Raw genomic sequence first — 27,361 nt, 5'->3', positions numbered from 1 at the left:
ATGGCACATAGACGATACACGCACACACGCCCCTCACATACTGTACATATGTAATTTTCTCCCTTTTGAGTGCTGTTGAAAACAAGAAGTGCAGAACCTTTTCGTTCCCCACACAGCAGTCTAAATGTATGCTGAGTTGTTTTGGTTACAACACACATTATGAGGTTAAGCACAGTGCATGTTTGAGAACTCTTGTGCTTCTAACCTCGCAAGATGGTATAATAGCTGGTTTGAATTTGCGGCATTGTGACCGGCAGATCAAATGTGTCTCTGGAATAAAGTGAGGAGGGAAAAATCGCCATTTACTGTCATTTTCCATGCCAAAGGTTAAACATTGTGCCAAGTGGTTTGTTGTGGAAACTCTGCAGGATGTATAAGTGGACTCTTTTTGACAATGGCCAAAAATAGTGTTGTGTGATATACACTACATAAGATTTTACAGATACACTCCCTGCACTGAATTTTTAAGGAGTGTGGAAAAAGGCTACAGCGCATTGTTGTGAGTGACTGCCTTTGCCTCTTTTATCTGCACTGTACAATTAAATTATTAAGCGTTACACTGAAGCGCTGTTGCTGCCCCGTTTTTTTAGATGTCGGCACAGCTTCCATGGAGCACAGATCGTATAAACTTCAAAAACCACACAATTATGTTTCACTAAACCAGTTTATACCCCTTTTCTCCCTGAAGGAAAGGTGTACTTAACCCCCTGACCTGAGTTCTTGATCAGTTGAGCTGCTCCGTATCAAACAAGGAAGAGCTTGTTGTGTCAGTGTCAGTGTTTGAATGAATATAAAACAGATTGATGTTCTCAAATAAATCTTCCAGGCACAAATACAGGTTGATATCAGAAAGCAGATAAGAACAAGAATAGACTGTAATTGGTACTTAGTAGGGTTCTCATGGATATCTACAGACAGCTATAAACTGATGGCAATTTGCATGTAATCTAATAATATGAGATGTCTTATGAAAAGAGACACTTAATGAATCCATGACCCACATTACATTCATTTCAACTGTTGTTTATGGTTCATTGACATTGAAGGCCGCCTATATTGTTCAATTATCTTCATCTTCACAAGTCCTATAATTTAAGTGCTCTGGGATGTTGATATGAGTAACAGAAATCAAGTGCACGCGGGTGTGTTCATGTGTGCACATGTGCATGTTGTGTCCCCCAGGGACCTGCTGTGCTGGGCCACTGATGCAAACAGTTTTGGTTGGTGAAGGCCTGCTGGGAGGCGTTGATTCAATTCCAGCAACATGTTATGCTCCACCAACTGTACAATGAGGGATAACAATGCAAGAGCACTTTTGAAATTAGTGGGGAGGGCGGGTTGTCCGCAATCCAGCTTGTACAATGCTTACAAATGTGCTCTCTGTTATCTCTATGCAGTTTGTACAACATCCATTTTTTACAATACTTTAAAAAGTTGCTTATTGAGATTGTAGCCATCGCAGTGAAGACGTTTTGCCATATTGCTCTGGATGGCAATGTCAGTTGTTTGCCCCCCCCCCCCCCCCGACTTTGGTCCAGGCTATTTGATGGATTGCCATTAAATTTGGTGCTGACATTCATGGTGTCCAGTGAATCAATCCTAATGACTTTGGTGGTCCCCTGACTTTTGGTCTTGTGCCAACAGCGGCTTGACATTTGTGGTTTTGAATGAAATGTCTAGACAAAAATTGGATGGTTTGAAAGAAATTTAATGAAGACATTGTGTGTGTCCCCCTCCAAGATGAATCTTAACTGTGGTGATCCACTCACTGTTCATCTCTTGCCATCACCAAGTCCAAATTCAAACTTGCTATTTCTATTCATTTTTGCTTTTCATAATTTTCAAGTCACTGCAGGGTTCCCTGTTAGCTTCTTTCTAGCATCTCTAACCTTTTTTTGAGCACTGTCTGGCACCATGTCTGGGCATCAAGCCTACATTTCGGTTCACAGTCAAATTGTGATTGTCCATTTGGGGAAATCTGGCAATAAAGGGCATGTGGGACAATACATAATAATGCCCAAATTATAGGGAAATACATATGATGCATTCATTGTTCAGTCAGGGTAGTCAGAGGCTGGAGCATATTCTAGAACGGAGAGGGAGAAAAACAGGGAAACCCCAGGACGCACTTCCAGTTTCTGACTGACTGAACAATAGTCTCATGTTTTGAACAATTACCGCCAACCAACTGATTTGCATCTCTTAGATTTATGCCATGAAAACAAAACAGGAGGAAACCTATAGGTGACAGTACAAAACACTCCTGTCCAGACCCATTTACAGTAGAAATGAAGACAATGAAAGACCACAGAAGTGGAAACATTAGGTGGTAAGCTGATCTGTTGCAGTGATGCAGGGCTGCAGCATTTGGAAACTGGGACAACCTGAAGGGAATTGTTCTTAATTTACATCACACTGAATGAACAAGGTAGTTGATGACTCTGAATCTCTATAAGATATGTTTTACCTAGACATGAGTCAGCATGGTCGACTGAGTTACAGTAATCACCTTTTCTTTTCACACAATGTCTTTACCAGTGAAGTACGACGGTTCATTGTTTTAAGCCCTTCTTCAATCTATTATTTGTTCCTTCTTTGGAAATGAGGGTGAGTCTTTGAACAAGCCTTCACAAAAACTGAGCCGACCTGACATATGTCCAAATAACGCATGGCAGATTCTTGTGTGATGGTGCATAGGTAACGATGACAACGCTGTAAAAACTGAATATTCAGGACATGTTTTTCTCTCTTTCTGTCTTTCTTTTTTTTATACTCTGCAGTCTACTTTGAGAGCTTGTTACCCCTTTTTCATCTCTCAAAGAGAAAAATAAAGTTGAAAAGAATTCGAGTTCTAATCAATATAGGAAAAAATTCAACATCAACCTGACTTTCCACCTACATATCTACCCGTCAACCCAGTTCTCCATTTCTAATGGGACTGTGATCCATAGAGGCCAGATACATTCCTCTTCCTCCTCTTCAAGTTGCTCATCCTCCTGCTCGTCTTGCTTTTCAGAAAAGCATGACAAGACCCATCTGTATTACTGAATTTACCCTGTGGGCCTCGATTAAGAAGAAGGGCTTTTTATGCCTGCTTGGCCTGGCTGGCATGACAAATGCATTACGCATTGTCAGCCTCCGCAAATACAGACACATGTACACATAGATGCACATATCCCAGCTGACCATTCAACTCCCATATGTTCAGTGTCCACGGAGCGCTGTACTGGGAGTACTGCAGGCCTCAGCAGGCTGTCGGATGGTATCCCGAGGGTTCGCCTCACATCTTCAGTCTCACTTTCAAAATTAATGTGCTGTAAAATAATTCATCACGTCATGTTTACTGAAAGTCATCTACAGGACTGAAGGCATCCAAGCTATTTGCCTCAGTCGATTCCATCAGAAAAACCTTGTTTTATGAAGGCTCATAATTACAGGTGCAATGGATCTACTCTGTCCAACCTAAGGCACCTGTCATATGTCAAAATTGATTTTAGACCAGAATCTGACTTTTTGACTTAAGTTTTAGAATATCAAAAATGATTATGCCATTGAAAGGTATTGTTTCTATGATAACACCAGGTACCTAAATCAGGGTTAAAAACTTTTTTCCTATTCATTAGCACATAGAAACACAAATGATATATCAATTATTTAGGATTAAGTTATGACCACCAGTTTTAATTATCTCAATTTTGCTTCTGAATATTCATGTTTTATCCATCAGTTTGGCTTGATGGACAGCTCTAAATACTTAATTACAGCTGAGCCTCTGCTGCCGTTTCCATGGAAAAGTCAGAGGAGGAATCAGAGCGATAAATTTAAAAGGCTTGCTTGTTATATTTGTGAATAAAACACTGCAAAACTGATCCAAAATTTACAAGCATATTGATTCAAGCGGCATATCGTTTAGCTCGTTTTCTCAACATCATAATCTTTAGCTTCCATCTGCTGTTAGTAGTGCACATAACAGAATTTGAAGCCTGTGGATTGGATGTTTCACGGCAAAATATTGAACTTCATGTTGATGTACATAGGCTCGCACCTTCTCAGGAAAGTAGAAAGCATGATTTATGAATTGCAGTCTTTCATTTTCTGATGTCTCGGTGTAAACAAAGATTATTTCAGTTGAACAAATACAGTCTGCAAAAAAACCTAGCCTCTGCTCTCATGGGTTGTATAGTTCAAGTGGGCTACAGATCCACAAGAGTGTAGTCTGCACACACTATAATCCATCACTCCATACTCTGCTGCACTGGTACAGGCAATGTCATCCACAGTAATCACACATCGTGTCATGCATGACCTCTTCTTTTCCCTTGTTAGTATGTGTTGAATCCCTCCAGCTCACATTGCCTTCGCTTTGCATGAAAAAGCTGTTACTGCTACAGTCACAGTCCTCCAGCGGTGACCATACAGTCAGTCAGTCATTATATTATTATGTAATTGAAAATATGTTAAGTGTAACTGTGCTTCATAGATTGGCAGTGAATGATTACATTTTATAAACTTACACTTTTACCCTTCATATTGTTCTTAAATATTTCCAAGTCAGACAGTTTGGACAGATACATTTAAACAATAGTGTGGAAATGACTTTTAAGCTGAAAAGTGTAGGAGTTAGGTGATTATCTCTCACTGGCTTCCCACCAGTGGATTCCCCTCCGCTGGGGATTGAACCCAGATGTGGGGCCACTCAGGAATTTCAGTGTTCTACCATAACTGACTTTAGGAAATGTACCTTTAACTCAGGTTGAATGCATAGCTATTGTCAACAAATATTATCACCTTTACCAGTTAAGGTACACCTACACAACACTATAACTGTATTTATGCACATTGTTTAGCAGTGTTTAGCAGGTATAATGTTTACCTCATTCACCTCCCAAGTTCATTGTGTTATTAGTCTAACATTGGCTAAATAGCACTAAACACAACACTGCTGCATGCCTGTACTCTTCAGTTAGTTCATATCATATAGTTCCTCATAACAGAACTCATGTAAATATGAGCTGACAACAGGAATATTTGTGTCAGCCCCATAGTGGTAATCACAAGTAGGCCATGCAGCCTTTTTTTTTTGTAGGCTCCAATTTCTCCATTTTGGCGTTACTGATTGATTGAAGCGTGTCAACACAAGTACAAACTTGGCATATAGATGTTGGCTTCCTTTTCTCCTCAAAGTATTTGTAACCAGTATTATTTTCTCCTTTTCACAATACTTCACAATAAGACCAATAACTGACTGCTTGCATTTGCATTCGTGGATGTCTCCAATGCTTCTAATGCTTCTTCTAATATGACTTTAAGTAACATGTAATCAGCACACAGTACTAAAGTTGACTTCCTAGTGTCATAGGTTTAAATGAATTGGGTTACACAGTGACACCTAATCTTTATGTATGTGACTGGATCAGCTCCACCAGCTTAAACCTCATTCCCCACTGTCTTTGCGAGCAGTTCTCAGCCTGCACAATTTCCTCGACATGCACACACACACACACACACACACACACACACACACACACACACACACACACAAATAGCTGATTACGGAAAAATGTCAAAACTGCTCAGGAGTGCCAGAAAATGCAAACAGAGTTAAGAACTTGACCGATTTAGGTAGCTCTCTAAACAAAGTTTTAATGAAATTGATGGCATGGATTTGATAGATAATGATTTTATTAACTCAACATTTATGAAAACATGACAAAATGTCAGGGCACGTCTTGTCTCTTGGCTCACTCCATTTCATAAAGGTTTTCTCACACTAGACTCTTAATTAGGGATACAGGGAGAGAAAACAGGTGGTATGTAGGATTTGTTCTACCATCCAAACAATGCTTTTGTGCATTTTTTAATGAGGAGTGCAACTCTCACATCTCACAGTTTGACTTAAATCTCCAAAGGAGCTAAAGATCCAGCGATTTTATGTATTAATTAACATTAAATCTGAAGTAGCATATAATGTATAAACACTAATGACTTTCTCCTCTCTCATTTACACTTTGCTTCAATCTAATGATACTTTGCCAGGGAAAAAAAAAAGATCTCTCTGGTTCATCCCACTGAGCTTTAACTAGACCAGTGAGACTCTTTCCACCTCCTGAGCAACTCTGCCTCCAAGAAGTGTTTAAATGACTAAACCTGCATTCTGCATGTGGCGAGCAGCAGCCATCTGGTTCTCTAAAGTGGGCAACACGCAAAGGCTAAAAATGATTTGCTATTTGACCTACATCTGTACATTTTTTTCAGCAGAGACCCACTCCGAGGACAAGCTGCAGTGAGCCATCTGCACCGCTGAGAGGGACATCAGTCGCAATCACCCAACTACTGGGAAGCTGGAGAGATGCTTACTACACAGGTGATGTTTACTGCTCAACTCTATTGTCCAAAAAAAAAAAGCTGCACTGTTTGTCAGCTTTACCTCTGACAGATAGGAATGACAGCAGATAACACACAAAGATGTGAGTATAGCCTAATTTGACAAATTCGACACTCCACAACAAAAAGGAACCAGGAGAGATTTTGATATATTTCAGCTCATTTGTCACATTTGCAACACAGTGGAACCCGAGGCTCCATTGTCTGTGCTTCAACCTCCAAGTTATCGATTCAAGTGCAATACGATTTATTCAAGTGATAGTCTTTTTGTAAATGAAGTGGACAAATACAGACAGCTTGAAAAACCCTTTTTCCCCCCAGTCTATTGTTGCTGCACTGTGTGAAAAGAAAATTGTTGTAAATGTTATTGTTGTAGTGGTGAAAAGCTAGAAGGGTATATAAAGGTAATGAGATAGTCCATAATACTTCTCACTATCATACTAACTGTGAGAAAGGATGCTTAAAGGGGATGTAGTATGCATTTCTGGGTCTTTATTTTTAATGTGGGGTTTTACTGTTACATCTTTGCATGATACACTCTCTGGACTTTTTATGAGGAACACCTGTGCAACCTAATGCAATCCAATCCTACAGCTATAAATTCTATATTTATGAAGTTTATACATTTTGTGCATGATACATCCCCTTTAAGCATCCTTCCTCACAGGTAATAAGATAGTTAGAAGATTATTAATTAATTAGATGAGATAATTAGATTGCACAGGTATACCTAATGAAGTGGCTGGTGACTGTATAGTTAAAAAAAATCCTTATTTATCTTATAGTCTTTATGCAGCCCCTCAGGTCAGCCTCTGTCTGACACAGGCCGTTTTTAGCTACTGTCTCTTTAAGACCCTCCTCCTGATGATCCCACTCTGTTCTGATTGGTTAGCTCCTTGACTCTGGAGGCTTTTACTTTTTTCCCTCCTCCTTTACCTGAAATGGAAACTTCTCAAATACATCTGTACATAATCAAGCCTGAATTTGATGCGAAATATGCGAGAAAACAACGTGAATAACCCCTGAAACAACCTTAGCAACAACCTTAGCAACAACAAATGGCCAACTGAAAGCATGCACAAACAATCTGATTGCATTCAGAGCAGGTAGAAGCCTTGGATTTTGACTTGCAGGAAGCATTTTAACACATATTCACCTTTAGGTTTTGGACCATGTTTAACATCTAACTTCATAATTAAATCTTACCATAAACAACCAGGATGATACTGTGCTGCTAACTGTATATTGTATCTACCTGGATGAATTGAGAGCAGGATGTTGCTAAGGCACATTTGCTCAATAAATCTTTCCTTTATACACAAATATTATTTGAACTGAAGAGTGAAGCGTCACCGGCTGACCCTCCAGAGTGTGCTTTATTAGAACGAGCCAACAAACATGTTATAGAAACACATGTCCGGTTCATTTCATCAGACCAAGATAAAAGATGCTGAGGATTTGGCAAAAACTCATAACGCCTTTTATGAACGTTTTTTTTTTTTTTTTTTTTCTAAAGTGAGTGTCAATGAAAAGACTTTCCCATCAGACAGATATTGAATGGATGTGTACAGTTGTTTGTGCATGCTCCGCGGATGACCGAGCAAGCACATACTGTAATGTGCCAGATTGTATTCAGCTCCCTGAATCAAATATAATAGATCTGGGAAAGGCGAGGTATTTCTCTTCCCTCTGCGGTTTAATGAGAACCAGGCAAAGGAAAGGTCTCACTGCTTATGAATCACCAACCAGGCAATCACACAAGCAACATGAAGCAATCACTCAGCAAAATATGTGGGGCGTAGAGAAGGAAAAGGGGTGGTGGTAGAAGGGTGGAGGTGTGTGTGTGTTGGGGGGGGGATTGCTTGTCTATGCACACAATGAGGAGGGCGCCTTCTAAAATCTGCTCTCATTTCTAGTTCCCCCTGTTAAGAGAATAATTAAATAATCACAACAAGCTCTTCTATCTGAAAGCGTATCATCAATTTATTGCATCAGTTGCATCATGAATCGACTGGATTGTCATTCATAAGATACTACAGGGATGTTGAATTGACTTTAAGACTTTGTTCACACACTGGTGAAGATTACGGTGCAAAAAAAAGAATAAAGAAATAAAAAAAAAAGGCAGCATTTTTTGGCGCGGCTTAGGCTAATCCCAGGATACTGTGTGTTGAGAATTATGACGGAATGAATTCATAATAATGCTAATAGGCCTTGGACGTCTGCCACCAGTGAGGTTAATGCTATAATCTCTTTGATAGAGGGGGGTGGGGTTGGGGTTTGGGGGGTGGGGGGGGGCAGAATATTAGGTGCTTTAGTCACACAATGATTTTTTTTTTTTTTTTGTCTTTCACGAGCAACCTTGTCACTTTTAACACAAGCAGACAAAACTAGACACACTCATCACAGCTGGAGACATCCTGGAGATTTAATGAGAGTCTGTGTCCACCAGGTAAACAATGAATTATGCATTATTTGGTCCCCCGGTGCAATCACAACAAAGGATATTAAACAAGCTAATGTGGGGAATGAGGCTTTCCTGGAAAAAAAGCCACATCTCTCTTCCTCGGTGAGGTCAGGAGTCTCTAGATTGGCAAAATACAGACTTTTAACCCCTTCTTTTTACTGATTTGTACACATAAAACCTAACATTCTCATTTGCAGGAAAGTACAGCAGCAAAATGACTAACTGGAAATCCAAATAGCACAGGTGCAGCGGGTCTCATCTCTCGCTTTCCTTCATTTCAAAAGTCCACCCAGCCCCTCCCAGTTTCCGGGCTTACCACCAGCGCTTTGGCCGTAGAGTAGAGCGGACATGGGAGCAACAGATAGAAATCGATTAAATGGTTAGAGCTCACAGGGATGGGAAATGTATCGGCCATGATCCAAACCTAGCTTGGTCTTATTACCGCCTAATGCACTCCACTTTGGTATCAGGCCTCGCTTTAAAGCTCCACATGATTGCTTGGGCCATTCCTTTGTGGTTTCTCATTAAGCGGGAAACGTTGAATGAATGAAAGGCGAGGTTTTTACGCAGCTGCGCAGCCTCTCTTTGGAGATGAATTAAACATTTAAAGAGAAGCTAAGGAAGCTTAAAAATTGCTGGCCAGAGTTTGATGTTTGCTTCTGCAGACAGTGTTTATTCATGAAAACAAAGCACAGGAAGCTGCATTACTTACAAATATTAATGTTAGCATATTTGTCCACCAATGGCATTTAGCTCCTGTTAAGCATTAAGGTGGAATAGAAGTTTTGTGTGTGGAAAAAAAAATCCTCATTAGTTTTCTAATTCATGCAGTAAAGTGCTCCAAAATATAATGAGATCATCTCTTTTCTGTGAGCACACAATGGCTGTCAACATACAGCCAAGCGTCACCATGGCGATGTAATGTCCCACATGCCAGATGACAACACATGGGAAATGTATTGGCTGATTCATTTGCAGCTTGAGGGAAAATGGAGCACGGTGATTGGCTGAGGAGATGGGAAAAAAGAAGGAGAGTCACATGATGTTGGATTGGCTGAAAAGAGGATGTAGTTGACACTAAGAGAGGAAATGTTTTTCTCATCGTTTGAAGCAAAAACTTGTGTGTGTTTTAAAAAATGTTTAAAAGAATATAGTTTTCTTCAGTTTCGTTGAGACACACACACACACACACACACACACACACACACAAAGTGGAAGAGACATTTGCATCATAGAGCTTATAAAAGGTTACTCCATCCACCAGCTTGTGTGTGTGCGCCTGCAAGTGTGTATCCATTCACATCTGCTACACTGACACATGTGCACCTTGTGTATATGTCTGTGTGTGTCTGCGTCTGTGTATGCGTGTGTGTGTTCCCTCCCGCAGGTGATTGTCAACTCAGCTAACCTGGCTACCTGAGATGTGAGTAGAAGCATTTGCCAGGACTCTAAACTCCTTTTCATCTAATGAAATGTCACTGGCCTTGAAATATTGAGGAGGCTCATCTGAGAATTGTCCTTTCAGCTGGTGAGGTGTCACCACTGTGCCAAATGTCAGCTCTGCCAGGATCAAGGAGAGGAGGCCTGCCAGGGCCGAGTCAGCCTCAAAGCCACCGAGATCTGAGCCAGAGGTGCAGAGAGCAACTATTTTATACACAGCAGAAATACAGTTATTTTGCTCAGTGCATATTTCTTAAAGAAGCACAGGACAAAATGTGAGATAAGATTAGGCCTCAGTGGCCTACAAAGCCACAGGGCAGATGTGCTTCTGTGCAATTTACTGTCTTTTAGGAGTTTAGGGCATCACTGCTCTATGGAGCTAAGGTGGGAATGTGCATATTGCAGCTTTTAGGTAAAGGAAATAGGCAATTTCTTGATAAAAGTTAGTTTTCCAGTCCATATTCTTCACATGTATCCCTGCAGGACAACAACTACTTGTGCTTTTATGTATTTAAAATGTGTAGGAGGTGGCATCCTTCAACCTGTTTATGGTGAGCTCTGTGATTGACTGGCAACCTCCTGCTCAATGTCAGCTGAGACTGGCTGAAGCTCACCTATTGACCCTGAGGAGTAAGGAGCAGGGACGTGCACATGATTATAGAGGGGCAGGGCTCAAAGTCAGAAAAGGGCTTGCGCACGCCGAATTTTTTGGCATTGTGCTGCAGGCATAATCAACATGAATCAAGTTTAAATACAGATGGTAATATTTCAAACACAGATAACCTACAGCTTATATCCCCAGAATGCTGAAATTATTATTATTATTATTATTATTATTATTATTTTGTTAGCCCACACAGTAGTAGCAAAGTCACAATAAACTTCATATCTAAACCTCGGACCTGTACTTCAGACCTGTAGTGAGGGAAATATGATCCGCCGTAAACACAGTGCATTTTATTTTGAAAATTAACTCAGTGTTTTAATTTGTATTTTGTACACGATTTCCTGTCCCGCACAATCTGTTCTGTGCTGAATTGACGTCCGGCAAAAATAGAAGCTGACACATTGACTAAAATAGAGTGTTTTTCTGAAATATGTTCCATATTTAAGCACGTTGAATAAGTGGACGGCGACTAGTTAGACCATAACTCACAGGTTCTAGTTGCTCCACTGTCACGTCTCCTCAGTTATCCATGGGGCTGCTGCTAGGGCCCTATGTGTGCACCTGCCTGGTAAGGAGTAAGTAAGACATGGATAGATGTTTATGGAGGAGCTTTCAAAGATAATTAATGAAAAAAAGTTGTCTACTGAACATAATATAATAATAATAATATAAACTATAGAAACCATAGTACTACTTTTAAAAGCTCAACTAAAATCAATTACTGGTAAAATGAATATTGCAACCTTTTCTTTTTTTAAAACAAGGCTGAATATTGCCATGGAGTACGTTTCTGATTATTAACGGTTATCAATATACAAAATCAAATGTTATTATATCAGTATGAAGTTCAGACATTTTAGTTTTCAACACAGATTCAGTGAATAACAAGCTAAATTTAGGGTGGCACTGCTACTACAGCTAATTCTAATTATGTCAAACTGTGAAGCTGTTCACTTCACTCTGATTAGAGGTTGTGTCCAAATTAAAATAAACAGGAAATACTCTACTATTTACTATTTGAATACATATCTATGGGTTGACCATTACATGGGTTACCACTACTTTACGCATTTATACATCTTCCACATTTTATTAGATGTTTTATTTCTCAGGTTTTTTAATAGTGCGCTTTTCGTATGTACCCTGATCCGAACAAAAAGCAGCAGGCCTGTAGTGAGTTTACTTAACAGCAAAAAACATCTAGGCTAAGGACAGTTGATTCAGTGGTCGCCTAGCAACAATTTTTTTTTAACCTGCAAAAAATGCTTCATCTGATCGAGACCTGAAGCTCAAATATCCAACTGAAGGAACTGAACTCAAACACATCATTGAGTATAGTGGGACTTACACTGCTGAGTTGGACGCATTATTAGCTCAGTTCCCATCATCTTACATCCACTCAATTCAATTTAGACCCCTCAAGTCAAAAGCCAAATGTATTTCAATTAAATTATTAAACATTATAGTTTATTTTAACTTCCCCCTCATGTTTCCTAACTGATTTTGGTCCTGTTGCAATGATGAACATCATGCCCTTTAAATATTAATCCAATCCATCAACTGGATCTAATCATTTGAAAGCTATGCAGTTTAAATACATTAGAATCTGCAAATCTTTCATTAATTTTCACATTCAGATTGAGCTTGCATGCATTAATTTATATTTTAAATACAGTTGAGGCTACTGTATCGTTGCTTTAATGAGTTGTTAATTGAAAATCCATATGACATGAAACTAACAGGAACTAATAACAGCATAGTGAGTTGAAATAGAGAGGGAGACATGTATGTTCTACATCCAACAGCCTTGTGATCTTAGAAGCTGCGTTCGCTTTCTATTCATTAGCGAGGGGCGACTCTATTTAAAATATCCTCTGTTTGTGATAGAGTTTACCACCTTTTCAGGCAGACACACTTCTTTAAATTCAAGGATCAAAGAGCATCAAAGCAGCCTCAACTGATAGAAGTTACTTGAGGATATGAGTCTTAAGAAAAAAACCCTGAGATTCATGACTTTCATATGAAAATTGAACTTGGTGGTTGTTGACTATCTCCATGCACTCACAGATAGAACAAATATCCACTGAGGATGCTGAGTGCAAAGACTGATTGGATGTCAGAGTGACCTAATACTCTGAAAGAACACCATTAAAAAAGACAAAAAAGTTCTTTTCTATGTTCAGTGTGGAAAGAACAACTCACATCGTCTGGCTTATAGGGAAATCAAACTCATCATCTGTATCAGCATGTGTTAAAGCACAGCCACAGTCTTTGTTAGCCATCCAATCAGGAGTAGCCATATTTCCAATACAAATATTTCAAAATAAACACAAATATTCAGAAATCACTTATAACAAAAACATATATATATATAATGGTATTGAAATGGTTAATCTTGGACCAAGAGGTTGTGATATGCCTGAAGAAAAAGAAAGGGGGTTTCTGAATTTATACATAATTTATTATAATATTAAAAAAAAATATTATAATTTTCACCTTCTAGTGTCTGGAGTCTTGTCCTGATTACATAACATATTCACCTGTCTTGTGTTATGCTTTTCTGTATAACAGCTGTTAGCAGGAAAAGGTTGCATCCTGTCAGAAGGTATGAAGTTACTTGGCTGCGACTTGAGCATATTGCATGAAAATCATAAGCAAACCTCCCACAGGCTTCAGCCGTAATGCAAAACAGTCCAGCATGTCTTACTTGTCCTGCAGTGTATATCAGATCATTAACAGGCTTTGTTTTCTTTTCAGAAAATATTGTGCCATATATAGGGAGATCATTGTGCTCCACTGGCTAAAATAACATATGAATATGCACAGTTTTGACCTGTGCTGGAGGAAAAGTCAGGAGACCATAAAATGTTATTTTTATGCCAGTAGTAGAGTTCTATGTTAAGTAGATTATGAATTCTTGTTTCATCTTTCAGGAATTCATCCTTCATGCTTCCTTTGTTTGCTAGGAATGTGTCTACCTTTTCATTTTCATACAGATTTTGTATTGTGGAATTCACATTATCCATCACTTATTATCTTTATTTACTTATTTAACATCTAAAACAAACACTGTGTACAATGTTGACTCTTTGGCAAATGGAGAGGAAAAAAGAAACTATATATTCATATTTTTTCTTTCTTTCTCCTTTTTCTTAATTTTCTAGTAACCTTCCCACTCCTCATTATTCTTAGCTAAGGTCATATTGTGTATCTTGTTATTTTCAGTTTTTAAAAGAGTGTTTGTTCCCTTTGAATTCATGAGTATATGGAAGTGAAAGTGCGCTTTTATAACATGTGGATGTCCTTGACAACAAATCGAATCTATCTTTTTATTCTAAAATGAAAATAAAGTATATTTTTCATTTTCACAGCAGACTTTTTGACTTGTGGTAGCAGGAGAAGTGCAGGCTTTAGTGGGCGTTCAGACTGAAAACACTCCTGCATTAAAACAAGCAGTTTGAGTAACAGATACATGAGTTTGAAGGCTTGTACTGTATATATAATGGGGAGGAAAAATGAAGGTCTAACATTTCTGAACTGGAAAATCTCCCTTTCATCCTTCTATCTTCTACTCATTTCCAGTTAAAGCTGAAATCTCAGCTTTTGGAGTGCAAGGCAAACATATCCTTGTTATTTTAGTGCTCTGGGAACCAAAAAGAATATAAACTCAGCCTGAACTCACTTAGTAAATAATGGTAAGATTGCTTCAAATCTGACTTCCAGTGGTTTTGTGCTTTAATAAAACAAAGGATACTTCTAAATCTTTTATCAAACAAAGGGAGAATGTGGGGCTGTTGACTTAAAATGTACAAGAATCTGAGCAGAGGTGATGAGTGATGTGACCAAATGTTGCACTGTGATCAGATCTGACATGACATCTGAAGTAGATTTGCCGGACTTTAATATCGACAGTGCAAAATGGGTCAAACTTTCACTTGAATTTGAAAAACCTTCAAATCTGGACCACAAATATTAAGATGAATTGTATAGCAACGTACATTAACTGATAGTACATCGGGGGAGATATAAAGGGGGAGAAGACTGATTAAGAAACCGATGGAGAGAGAGAGAGAGAGACGGAGAGGAAGACAGGAAGCAGCAGCTGCAAACCAATGAGCAGCTTTGGTTTCTATTTCTGATTGGCACCTGGCTTTTATCTGAACCAAAGGACTTCTCTTTATACACACACACACACACACAGACTACACACACGCATTTAAAATATCCACTAAAAAGTGTGCAAGGAAAGCCAAATCTGTGACCACATATCTTAAAAATAATTTTAATAAGCAAATGAATAAATAAATATAGATGGATACAACTTCAAACAGATGCTGCTTGTCGGTAACACACACACACACACACACACACACACGCACACACGCACACATCCAGAAACACACATCTCCTATTGACATGCACACACTCCCATCCCCAGACTTAATTGTAAGCGCCAGACATATTCAGGGAGGCAATAATAGTGAATATGATTGCAGCGACCTGGTCAGTCAGTGTAGATCAATAGCTTGTTAGCTATGGGCAATTACAGCCTTCAGTCACATTCACAGGCTGCCATGCAACCGGATTTTGATACCTGGTAATATTGAAGAGCTGTCACATCGACTGTATTTGCATGTAGGATGAAATGAAACGTAATCAGAGTGAAAAACAGTGAGTGAACAAGCTTAACTTTCTGGACTTTGTGTTATCTGGATTTGTCCTGAGTTTAAATAGATGAGGCCGAGTTATTTCACTTTGTTGTCTCTAAGAAGTCGAGGGATTTAAAATAAGGACAGCTTCTTAAAGTGGTAATAGCTTAATCAGATGTTTTGTCTCCACACTTGGCTGCTAAGCAGTAATTTCTCTTGAGACCAGTTGGCTGTCCAAGAGTGTGCCTTCAAAGTCTTTTCAGTCATATAGTGGCTATTGCTGCTTGTTTCCAAGTTTTAATTTTATTCATTACAAAACAACTTGGTTAAAATGCATCTTTTCTTGTGAATAGCGTATGTATATGTCTATGAACAAACTGCCCCTACAGTATATCAGCAACTATCTACAATAACTTATTTTTAACACTATATTACATTTAATAACAATATTGAAAAGAAAATGTTAGTGAAAATGCTTTAAACTCAGGGCTGATGTTAGCTATCTTAGCTAGCAGCACTTTTCAATACTTGACGTTAAGTAAAGAAACAAACTTGTAGCTACTGTTTTTATTGACACTAGTTAACTCTTGACTCTTTGTCAACAAAGTTCTCCTTATGTCCATTCCCTCTTTGTGAGACATTGCTGCCTATTTATTTTGACAAGAACAATACTTGAGCAACTAGCAAACTTGCAAGCTAACGCTAATGTTAATTACATTTGGGTTTTAGTTCAAACCACTGATGCTAAAGCTAATATTCATGACATTCACACTTTTCAACATTAACATCAAAATCCTCCCAACATTATGTTGCCATTAGTTGCTACTGAGGATGTCGAACTTTAAATACAGGAAGTTTCAACTTTGAAAAAGTCTCTGTAATTCCAACGAAACAGCTGGACACTGTACTTTTTTTAGCACATGTCACTCAAACAGGAAACGGGAAAAAATCAGGGACTATTTTCAGACCCATCCCTACTGCTGAGCCCTTGGAAAAACTTGCAAGTCACAAAGCATGTTGCGTTACTATGACAACAAACAACTGTGAGTTGTCAGCTGAGGTGTTTCTGCATATTTAACATTTTTATTAGATGATTTGAATATTTTTTTCCTTACTTCTTTTTCTGTTTTGACATGTTTGTTGCTGTTTTGATGAAAGCCCACTCTGCCTTTTAAAGCCTTCCTAAGAGGGTTGTCAGTGGACTCACAGGTTCTTTTGAAGCCAACCCTATCACATCTCTGCCGGTGTATTTCTAGATCTAACTTCTCCTTGAATCATTCCAGCTCCTGAAACTCCAAATGTGCAAGGCGGCAGTGCCCTCACAGCGTACAAAGCTCCTGCGCTACCAACACGCTTTGTCCTCCATTCCCTGGTAAGCACACACCCACTGACACACTCTCAAATGCTCCGAGGTCTTCCCACACACACACATACACACACACATACATGCATGAGCACACGAGGATCACACAGATCGCACACAGCGATCACACTCTGAACCCAAAAGGAAAGTGACACAATAGGGACACAAAAGTATCTCATCCCCATCTAAAGGCGAACTGCTTCTTATCAGTTAAGGTGAGGCTCAACACTTGTTCAGCTCGGAGGGGAAAATGTGGGTCACTTTTTTTTTTCTCCCTTTTCCGAAAGTGGACCAGTCACCCACTTTATACGAAGATTAGACTCACTGCTGACTTCACAAGACTAGAAGACAATGCAGGAAAACAAACAAGGGAACTAAGATAATAACCCTGTTAGGTTCTGTCTTGAATTTCCACTGTTATTTTCTCAATTTCTGCTTCATTGCTGTGAAACTGGATTGTACTTTGATGGTTTTTCAGATGACTCAACAACATAAATCAATAAGAAAGGCATAATCTTAACAATGAGGCAGCACTGATGCCTCTTTTTTTGCCAGACTGAAGGGAGAGACAATTGATCACTCCAGGCAAAGACAGCTGAGATATCAATTATCCTCAAAGAGAAGGGAAAGTGCTAAATTTGACTTTTTCAATATGCATTGTTTTGTGCTACCGGTTGAATTTTTATATCTATATTCGGATAGCAGATTTTGGAAGTAAACATCATTGTTTGCTTATGGTAATGTGACATTATTCAGATACAAAATCCAGATTTTAGCCACTAGGTTTGAGTAGCCAACAGAACATTTTAAATCCATTTAGCACAAACACACAAAAATGTTCATGTAGGTCATGTTTCTTAATTATGCCAACCTTAACTTTACGCAATCTAAGCATCTTTTTTAACTTCATTACACTGACTCAGCTCACAGTGGATTTTTGCTGACTCACTTTACATGGAAAAATCCTCAGAAACAGAAGCATTCATATGTTAATACATCTGATGCTGCTGGTGACAAGGACTAGAATTCATTGCAGAAAAGAAGAAAGTTGCTCTACTTCGAATTCTGACCTTCTACTAGTAGTATTTGTAGTTAGTACAGAGCGAGTAGCACAGGCTAAACACAAAGCTGTACAATGTAATACAATTCAAATGGCACTGCAATAAACCTATTTACTCATTAATCTTCAGTTTGTGTAAAGTCTGTTTCATAGGTTTGTGTGTTGACTCAGGTCATGTCTGAGAATGTGCTTTAGTTTTATCAACCACTTTAAAACCTAAAGCCATTAATGTACCAGAGAATATGACCTGATGAGCTGCAACCATAACAACAGTTATTAAATTAATCACCAACTGCACTGATAATCTATTAACCATTCACCAGTCATGTTTTAAAGAGAAAATGTCAAAATAGTCTGGTTCCAATTCTCAAATGTCAATATTTTCTGGTTTTATGACAGTGAACTAAATATCTTTAGGTTGTAGACAGTCACTTGAGATATATGAGGATGCCACCTTGGGCTTCGGGAAACTGTGATTGACATTTTTCATTATTTTCAGACATGAGAAAATAACACCTAAATTGATCATGAACATAACCATTAGTTGCAGCCCTAGAATAAATAGCAATATGATCATATCCCTACATAGAGGTTTTACATGAAAGTTCTAGATATTATAATCAAATCCTTTGTTCTATTTAATTCTTAAAAAGTATGACATGTATCTCCAGATGGATTTTGGTCAAAAGTTAAGGAGCTGTTTTTCATTTCTGGATTTAAATGCTAAACTTAAAAAAAAAAAAAAATGCAAATAACATGATACAGCATATACTTTCTGTGTGTGTGTGTGTGTGTGTGTGTGTGTGTGTGTGTGTGTGTGTGTGTGTGTGTGTGTGGTAATACTCCCAGATTCCCTTGCTTCAATTTGGCTTAAAGAGATTGTTTTCAGTTGGTTAAGAGGTGAGCTCCTCTGTGAGACACGAACACACGACTGAGTTCTAAATCGACGCCCAATTAATACAGAAATGTACCTAAACACTTAAAACAACAGTATGTATTCTGGCTGCACTTCCAGCAGCACAAGCAGCAGCAGCATATAAACAAGCAAAACTACAGCTCTCATTTTAAAACGAGGCAAAGGAAAAAGCATTATTTGATAGTGTGTGTATGTGTGTGCGTGTGTGTGTGTGTGTGTGAAGATGATGACTTTGATTCAGACAAAATCCAGATGTATCTCGGAAACAAGCCACACTGTTACGACATCAGAAGCTGGCTGTATATGTGAGTGTACTTGCCTTGTGAGAGTGTGTGTATAAATGTGTGTGTGTGTGTGTGTGTGTGTGTGTTAGGAATTCATTGCAGCAGTTCTCAACTGAACCCAGTCTTTTTCACAATGACTTAAATGTCCCAGATCTGTCTTTGACTCAGCATCATCTTGGAGTGTGTTTGCTTATGTGTGTGTGTGCACGTATGTGTGTGTGTGTGTGTGTGTGTGTGTGTGTGTTTCGACGCATGTGTTTTCTTCCCCGTACACGCATGCCCGCGTGTTTCCGACTGCCTCACATTATCCTGCGAAGCCATTAACATTTCATGGACGACGTCGAGGTTTGTCAACTGGATCTCATCAAAATTTCATCCTTAATTATGGAAGCAGAGCTGGAGGGAGATTCCCCCCCTCCACGAGGCGAGCTGGCAGATTCAACCCAAGCTAAGGGAGCCAGTGGAGGCAAAAAAATAAAAAATAATAATCAGTTCCCACCAGGTTAGTACAGTAAAAGCTGGGTGCTTGGGCATTTTAAAGAACCCCAGAACACACATAAACACCCTTAATGATCTGAAGATTAGTGTTTCCCCCTAGAGTTTCTCCACAAACTTCATCTGTGGCGTCTCCGCTAAACTAAAACTCCCAAATGAAACCATTACAAATGAAACCTCTGAGGCTCAGCGGCAACAACTTTAAGGTACAGAGGAGGGTCACACACTAGAGTTTTAATATGTGACTTCAAACCCAAAAGTTCTTTGCATCTGAGAGATAAATATTTGTAGCAAAACATACTAATTAGAAGAGTTAGGAGTGGAGTTGCGTAAGATTAGTTTATTCTATTGAACATATATTAAACTTTAATACTATTGTTTTCAGGGCTGGAGTAAAAGGCATCTCATTGAACATTATACTTGTGCTTGACCTTATTTCAGAGAGAATATTGTAGAGTTGCAGTGGTTAGTTGATTAAATGCCAGCTATTTTGATAATAGGTTAATCTTTGTGAGTACATTTTAAGGCAAAATACAAAAAATCTCCCATTCCAGCTTATTAAATGTGTTTTTTTTTTCTGGTTTATTTAATCTTCTGTGACAGTAAACTGAATATGTTTGGGTTGTCGACTGTTGATCTGGACATTTGAGGTTGCCTCTTGGGTTGTGGGAAATATTGATTGACATTTTTCACAGTTTTCGGACATTTTATAGACTAAACTACTAATTCCTTGAGAAAAGAATCGTTATTTCCATCCCTAGAACACTGTGCTTTTATTCCACCACATCTATCTGACAGCTGTAGTTACTTTTCAGATTAACATTTTTCATAATAAACATGAGAATGCTATAAATCACAATGTTTTGTTAAAAGTTTTTGGCTCGTAAGCAGGTCCAGCTGGAGCTCCTTCTCACTAATTTTCCCTCCAAATTCTCCAGATGTTTTCACTGTAACAGTTGCATATCCAAAAATCACAAAAATCTAAATATTAGAGAAAGCCAAAAATATGAATACAAATTTATGTAGCAGAGCTTTGTCTTGTTTGTCTTACCACATGAATCATCTCGTGACCCCTCTGATTTATCCCATGACCCTTCAAAGGAACCCATAGGTTTGGAACCATTGAACTGTATGTAAAAGCAGTTAAAACTTACTCACTTTTGGTGTTGTATTGGTGTCCAATATCTGTATCCAGTAGATACTTTGGAGGCCAAACGTGATAGAAAACATGGAATATCTTTTGAGGGAAATTACGTTTGTGTAAGGAACTTGTCAGGAATACTCGAAGTCTACCTCAGCCTGTTTTGATGTTGATGTGTAGGCAGATAGAGCGAGTGGGGGGAATAAAACACCACAGCAAGCAGCGGGAAACAAAATAGCATCTAAAATGCTACGAAACACTGTGTTTACCCCAAAACTGAGAGTGGAGGTTCCCAAACGAGTTCCACATATCATATGCTCTTCAGATATTTCTCAGTGATTCTAAAAGCAAAATCTGAATCTGGAGGTAAAAGGGAATACTGTAAAAATGTTAAAAGCATTCAAAAAGATAGTGGTTCTGCCAGAGAAGACACTACAGGCTCACCACAGGCTTTTGAGATCTTCAGAGCACTTTCTTTCTCACCATGTGTCTAAAATCAAAAGTAAAGACTAAATAAACCACACATCTACCATCAGAGCCATTTTTCTCTAAGCTAAGAGTTGATATAATGTTATGTTAACCAGTCTTGAAGCTGTTGTGATTTTTTTTAAATTACTCCGACCTTCCCCTAACACCATTAAAGCCTGTTTTAATCAGGTTTTAAGGGTGTTTTTGAACACAAGTTGGACATGAAAAATACATATCTCTAATTGTAGTGTAATTAGAGACCAGTAACCTTACTCATGAATATATTTAGTCTCTGTTGCAACTCCTGCTTCCGTTGCTTGTGTGTTTTATGGTCATTTCTGAGGATGTAGTTTAGTTTTAACACTGTAAATTGGAAGTCCATTTATTGAACAACAGAAAACATTTTAAACATCATTAAAAGTGTTAAACATTGAGTTTAACATGCACAAAGAAATCAGAGGTGAGGGCCAACCAACAATCAGAACTTTACTACACCCAGGTGACTATCACTCCACTTTTCATTCAAACATCTGGTTTGATTTTTCCAATGACTATTGAAAGGCAGCAGTCACAATAAATGGGACTCTGGTAATGAGCACACACTTCACCCTATAGAGGGGAGCGAGGTGGGCTTTCCTTTCCAGTCACAATGAGAACACTCCAGGGATCAAACCAGTCACAATCCGATGATTAGCATCCAGCCTCCCTGCCTCAAAGAAGAGGAATAGTCTACCATGGGAAGCCCCTAGTTTTGATTGCACGCCGGCAATAACGTGGGTGCAATCAGAGTATGATTTGGAAGTCCAGCTCCCACCCACCCACACTATCACACACACACACACACACACACACACACACACACACACACACACACACACACACACACACACACACACCTTTTTCTCAAAGTATGTCACCCCAGTACAATGAGCATCAGCATCCACCACGAGTTTCAGCACCCTGGACAGCACCCCATTTTACACCAGCAACCCCCCAAATTACTTCTGATGCAATGTCAAGAAAATTAATTAATTAAAAAAAAAAAAAAGAAAAAAACAACTTCTTACCTCCAATGTCTGGCCGGAGCGTTTTGTCATATTCCTTGAGCAAATTGTTCAGTATGAGTGTGGCATCCTCCTGGTGCGACCTGGGGACCAGCATTTGATTGACAGTGGTGTCATGGAGATCTTCATCGTCGTCGCCATATTCCAGCTGATCAGGACTTGGGGAAGGAGAGGAGGGGGGAGGGGGGTCGTTAATCATCTTGATTGACTCCCCTTTAATAAACACGGTTGTCATTAAAAAAAAACTTTGTCGCAGCAGCAAAAAAAAACAAAAAACATGCAGCAGTGATGATGATGATGATGATGATGCTCTGGGTTTTAATCTTGCAAATGATTGTCAGCCCCCCCCCCCCCCCCAACACACACACACACACCAATGATTCTTAGACGATAAATGGATGCTGTCATTTTTTTTGTGTGTACATGTATGTGTGTGTGTGTGTGTGTGTGTGTGTGTGTGAGTGCGCGCGCGCGGGGAAAGCCCCCTAGAAAAATAAAGCAGCCTACACGCAGCTTCATTCATATATTATACACCTATATCCTCAACTTTTAAAGCTTCAAAGAAACACTCTCAGCTGTTGATCATGCCAATATGAAAAGAAATGAGACTCACCGAGCACCTTGAACGAGCAGAAGTAACAAGAGGATGACCACAAACTTGATTGTCATTTTCCCATCCGCGGATCACCCCCTGGTCATAAGAAGGGCTTTTGTGTTTTTTTCTTTTTGGAGGATGGAGAAGCAATCGGTGCTCCCCTTCTTCTCCTTCTACTCCTGCCGCCGTCGCAGCTGTGATAAAGTGCCAGTACAGTAGGTGTGTGACCATCAATCCGCGCTCTGAACTTCCTCATCCGCCCACACACTTTCTTCTGCGTGTCATCTGCGGTCGAGCACAGCACAGCGGTCCCCTCGGTGCCTCCGAGCTCCTGCAGTTTTTTTTTCTTTTTTTGGGGAGGGGGTGAGGGGGGGTGTGAGTGGAGGTTGGAGGTTGGAAGTGGTGGGTAGAGGGGGTTCCACCAGGGCGCACCGAGATGTATCAATCAGTGTGATCAGCAGAAGAGGAGGGGGGGGGGGCACAAGAAGAAGAAGGAGAAGGAAAAAACAAAACAAAAAAAAACAAAAAAAAGAGAAAGCAATCGACGGGATCCAGCCAGCCAGCAGCGCCCTCCTTCCTCTAACGCCTGTGTGGGCTACAGAGTGGTTGGGTGACGCTGTCTGCTGCTGCTTCTGCTGCTGGTGCTGGTGGTGGTGCTGATGCTGCTGGTGGTGATGCTGGTGAACCCTAGGAGATAATCATTCTGCGTGACTCATACACCGTGCACGGGCTATACACACACAGTACCTGAAGCACATCTGCATCCTATTAAAACAAATGCAAAACATCCACCTTTGTATTTGCTGTGCAGGCTACGTCATGGGCAAAACATTTATTTATTTCATTACCACTGCCGCGCTTAAACATCTTCATCAATCTTTCTTTTTTTAAAAAATCATTAATAATTGGTTTGAATGCGCAGAAACAGGAGTTAGAGTTATTTGATGAAAGGTAGAGGAGAATACTTTTATCCACATTTTCAGATTTTCACCATGCAGCTCATAAGAAAAGTATCAAATGTGAGCACAAAGTCATAAAAACACCAGAGATCAGAGATCAGTTTAACTGAATGCGCATTTGATTTTTGTTTATATGGATGTTTGCTGTTTGCCAAATGATGATCACCCCAGGATGTCGGGCATAGTGAGCCCCCCCTCCCCTATCCTCCTCCACTACCACCCCCAACATTCAGAATAAGTCATATCGCGCACAACTCAGTGGGACGGCCAGTGTTGTTCAGCCTGCAAACCTGTGAGATTTTTCATGCATGTGAAGAATCTGCGCTGCCCCCTGGTGGCCACAAATGCGCAACAACAAGTAAAATAGTCCAGTGTATCAATATTAAGAGTTTGACTGCAGTGCTGCAACCGGAGGATTAACCTCTTGACCAGCAGCACCTCCACTACCACTAATAGAGGGATTACTGATTTAAAAGAACTGATACTGGAGCTGTCATTTGTTACACTGCTACTTTATTCATGCACTCCTCATCGCCCCATAAAATTGATGACTTCTCCCTTCAATAATGAGTTAATGAGTTCTCTCTCTCTTAGGAATGATAGGGATGTTCTAGCTCAATAAAACCTAAAACAGGAAAGCAACACAGCACTAAATTAGAATGATGAAGATCATTTGGATAATTCCATACAAAATGATTCTCAGGGGGCTAAGAGATTGAGGAGGAAGCTGAAATTGGTTACATTACACTTTTTTTGACAGCTTTGCATCTATAAAAGCAGACATAGATGGAAACATACGTGCAATCTCTAGAATTACTTTGATAAAGCAGTTAAATAATATCAATATGGAATGAAATCAGTGCCACTAAGAACTGCATTTGTATAATCATGATTTACCAAAGTCACGTGTAAGCTACAACAGCCAGCTGTGCACCAATTAATTCTCCAATGCCGTCTTTGTTCATTTTTTATTTGCTCATTTTAAATAGAATACATAAAACAAATACAGTACATAAAACAAATAATGAATAATATAAATACTTTGTAAAGCCCGGCTACAGCTTCAATGGCTTTTTGCAAAGAAATTGAAGCAAAGGTCTCACTTTGTTTTCTCTCCATGAAGTAATCAAATCATGATGGTTCAAAATAAAAAAAGATCTCTTGCACATGTGTAGCGTTTCTCTGATAGACAACTGTTGCTATCATGGTCCTGTGTAAGTCTCTTTAAGCTGGCTGCCGGATGTGTATTACATTCCCCACTTGAGAGACCCAAGTTCAAACTTCCATGAGCTAGTGTTGGATAAAGTACATATAATCAATCCTAAATTTGTCCCTAACACGCATCAGCCACAGCTGTCCAGACAGTACATATAAAAACAACCGTTTGTCATCCACTGGCCAGTCGGGGCTTAAATTGGAGTGAAGCGCTTTGCTGTAGGGGCCCCCCTGAACGGGTGAAAGCAACTTAAGCGGAACTAAATCCCTTTTCTAACAGATGTATGGCAGATGAGTCTGTCACAGTGGCTGAAGGAAGGAGGGAGGGGCAGGCAGTTGTTTCTTGACCAGCAATAGAGAAGAAAGGGATGGTTAAATAGATGGATGGATGGATTGGTGGATAGATAGGGGCACCCGTTGTATGGACACATGTAGGCACAATGAACATTCTTTTCTTGTTTGAGGTTAGGAATGTTTGAACATTTGTTCAACTCGAACACACCTTTCTTATCTGATTCCAGATGTTTTTCAGCTATTTTCATTGCTTTTTTCCAAATAATTGTAAGTATTTTAAAGGATATTGTAGGAAAAATACAGGTTAAATAGACTCAGGTGATCAGGGGGCTTTAAATGCTACTTACACTTTCATTCCCTTTGGTAACATAACTCAAAGTAAGGCTCAGACAGCTCAAATAAAGGTTTTTTTGTTCTGAGCAGCACTGGAGCTGTTCGACAAACAAAATGATCCTGAACTTTATCAGAAACAAAAGCAGCTGTGTTTCTCACTTGATAACGTGTAGCAGCGCAGTCAGAAACAAACAGGGAGTAGAGGAACAGATGTGCAGTTTGGAGGTTGTTAATGGGGAACGGGAAGTCTGGACTTGCTGCCATGGCAACCTTAGACAGACATAGTACAGGTTGCCTTTCGACTGCACTACTTTGGACTTCCTTTTACACTGCTGCTGCACTCTAACATTAGCATTGCTGATAGACACCCATTGAGCATTTGACAAGTAGCAACACCTTAGATTAACATTAAATGCAGATTCAACATCAAACCAAGCCAGCACAAAAACATTACAGGATATTATGGCACAAAAAATCTCATAAAACAGCTTTGGAAATCATTCTTTTAACTGATATCTTAAAGATATCCACTGCAGGTCCCAATTTCACAAAGCAAAGCAGGTACTGTAATAGCAGCTGAAGTCATCTTTATTTACATGTGGTGCAAGCCATAAATGTCTATTCAGCGCCAACAAAGTTATTGGGGGACAATGCTCCCAGCAGCAGGTGATGGAGCAGAGTGTACACACTGTTTCAAATCCATGAGATTAAAGCAGTGATTCTTTTGCTGGGAGCATGTGTCAGTTTTGTTCCTGAGTATGTCTCACCATAGTCCAACACATGCGGTGCCGCGGTGGGCTCCAGTCAAAAATATCATAACGTGTGCTCATTGCTTCCAGTTTAAGTCAATGTAGAAATGTAGAAACAAAAACACTCAACTCAATCGTTAAAAGCTGCTCAGATGTAAGCTCCTCTACAAGCAACAAGAAGAAAAGAATCTTCAACATGTACACAAACATTGAGAAAAAGATATCTGACACAAAAACATATGCTACAAAAATTGAAAGTCAACATCAGACTTTTTTTTTCTACTTCTAAGGGCTTAAAACTCAAATGTAAGAATCTAAATATCGTCTTTTTTTGCCTTTTAAGCAAAGAGCTGAATTGTCAAGTTGAACAGAAGAAAGTCTATTTACATGATTCAAAGATGAGATTCGTCCCAATTTCCCAAAATCTTCATGCCTAGTCGCACCAGCATTAAAAGCAGCGATATTTTGCAGCAAAATTGATTCTATGTTTAACTTTTGTGAACTTTGACCACTTTGACCCACAAGTTAGCAACTAAGCTAACAAGCTTGCTAACAGACAAGCACATATTTAGTAAAGGCAGGCAGCTGTGTAATTTTCTGCTGTTCACAAGCCTTTACATTCAGCTTCCTGGCCTGTATTCACTTTGATTTTGGCAAATCTGATTTATCTAAAACGGTTTAAATAGCATGTTGAAAAAAGAGGGAAACAATTGCAGAAAAATATTGTGATAATAATAATTCATTAATCTCTGGTCTCCTTTCTCTCTTTTTTCCCCAACATAGGGAGGTCAAAGGTCAGGAACTGGGCTCTGGAGCTG

At 39.3% G+C, this 27,361-nt stretch overlaps 1 protein-coding gene across 1 annotated transcript in view; it reads right to left on the bottom strand.

Moving 5' to 3' along the window:
- Positions 1–23,067, bottom strand: part of LOC128354552 (gamma-aminobutyric acid receptor subunit gamma-3-like) — a 95,583-nt gene extending 72,516 nt beyond the window's left edge. The window contains exons 1-2 of the mRNA XM_053314767.1: positions 23,012–23,067; positions 22,402–22,556 (exon numbers count right to left, since the gene is read on the bottom strand). Coding sequence (XP_053170742.1) covers positions 22,402–22,556; positions 23,012–23,067 — 211 coding nt within the window. The remainder of the gene's footprint in view (positions 1–22,401; positions 22,557–23,011) is intronic.
- Between the last annotated feature and the right edge of the window lie 4,294 nt (positions 23,068–27,361).

Source organism: Scomber japonicus, chromosome 24 (genome assembly GCF_027409825.1).
Source record: "Scomber japonicus isolate fScoJap1 chromosome 24, fScoJap1.pri, whole genome shotgun sequence".
Taxonomy (NCBI): Eukaryota; Metazoa; Chordata; class Actinopteri; order Scombriformes; family Scombridae; genus Scomber; species Scomber japonicus.
This window is presented reverse-complemented; position numbering and strand designations above follow the sequence as displayed.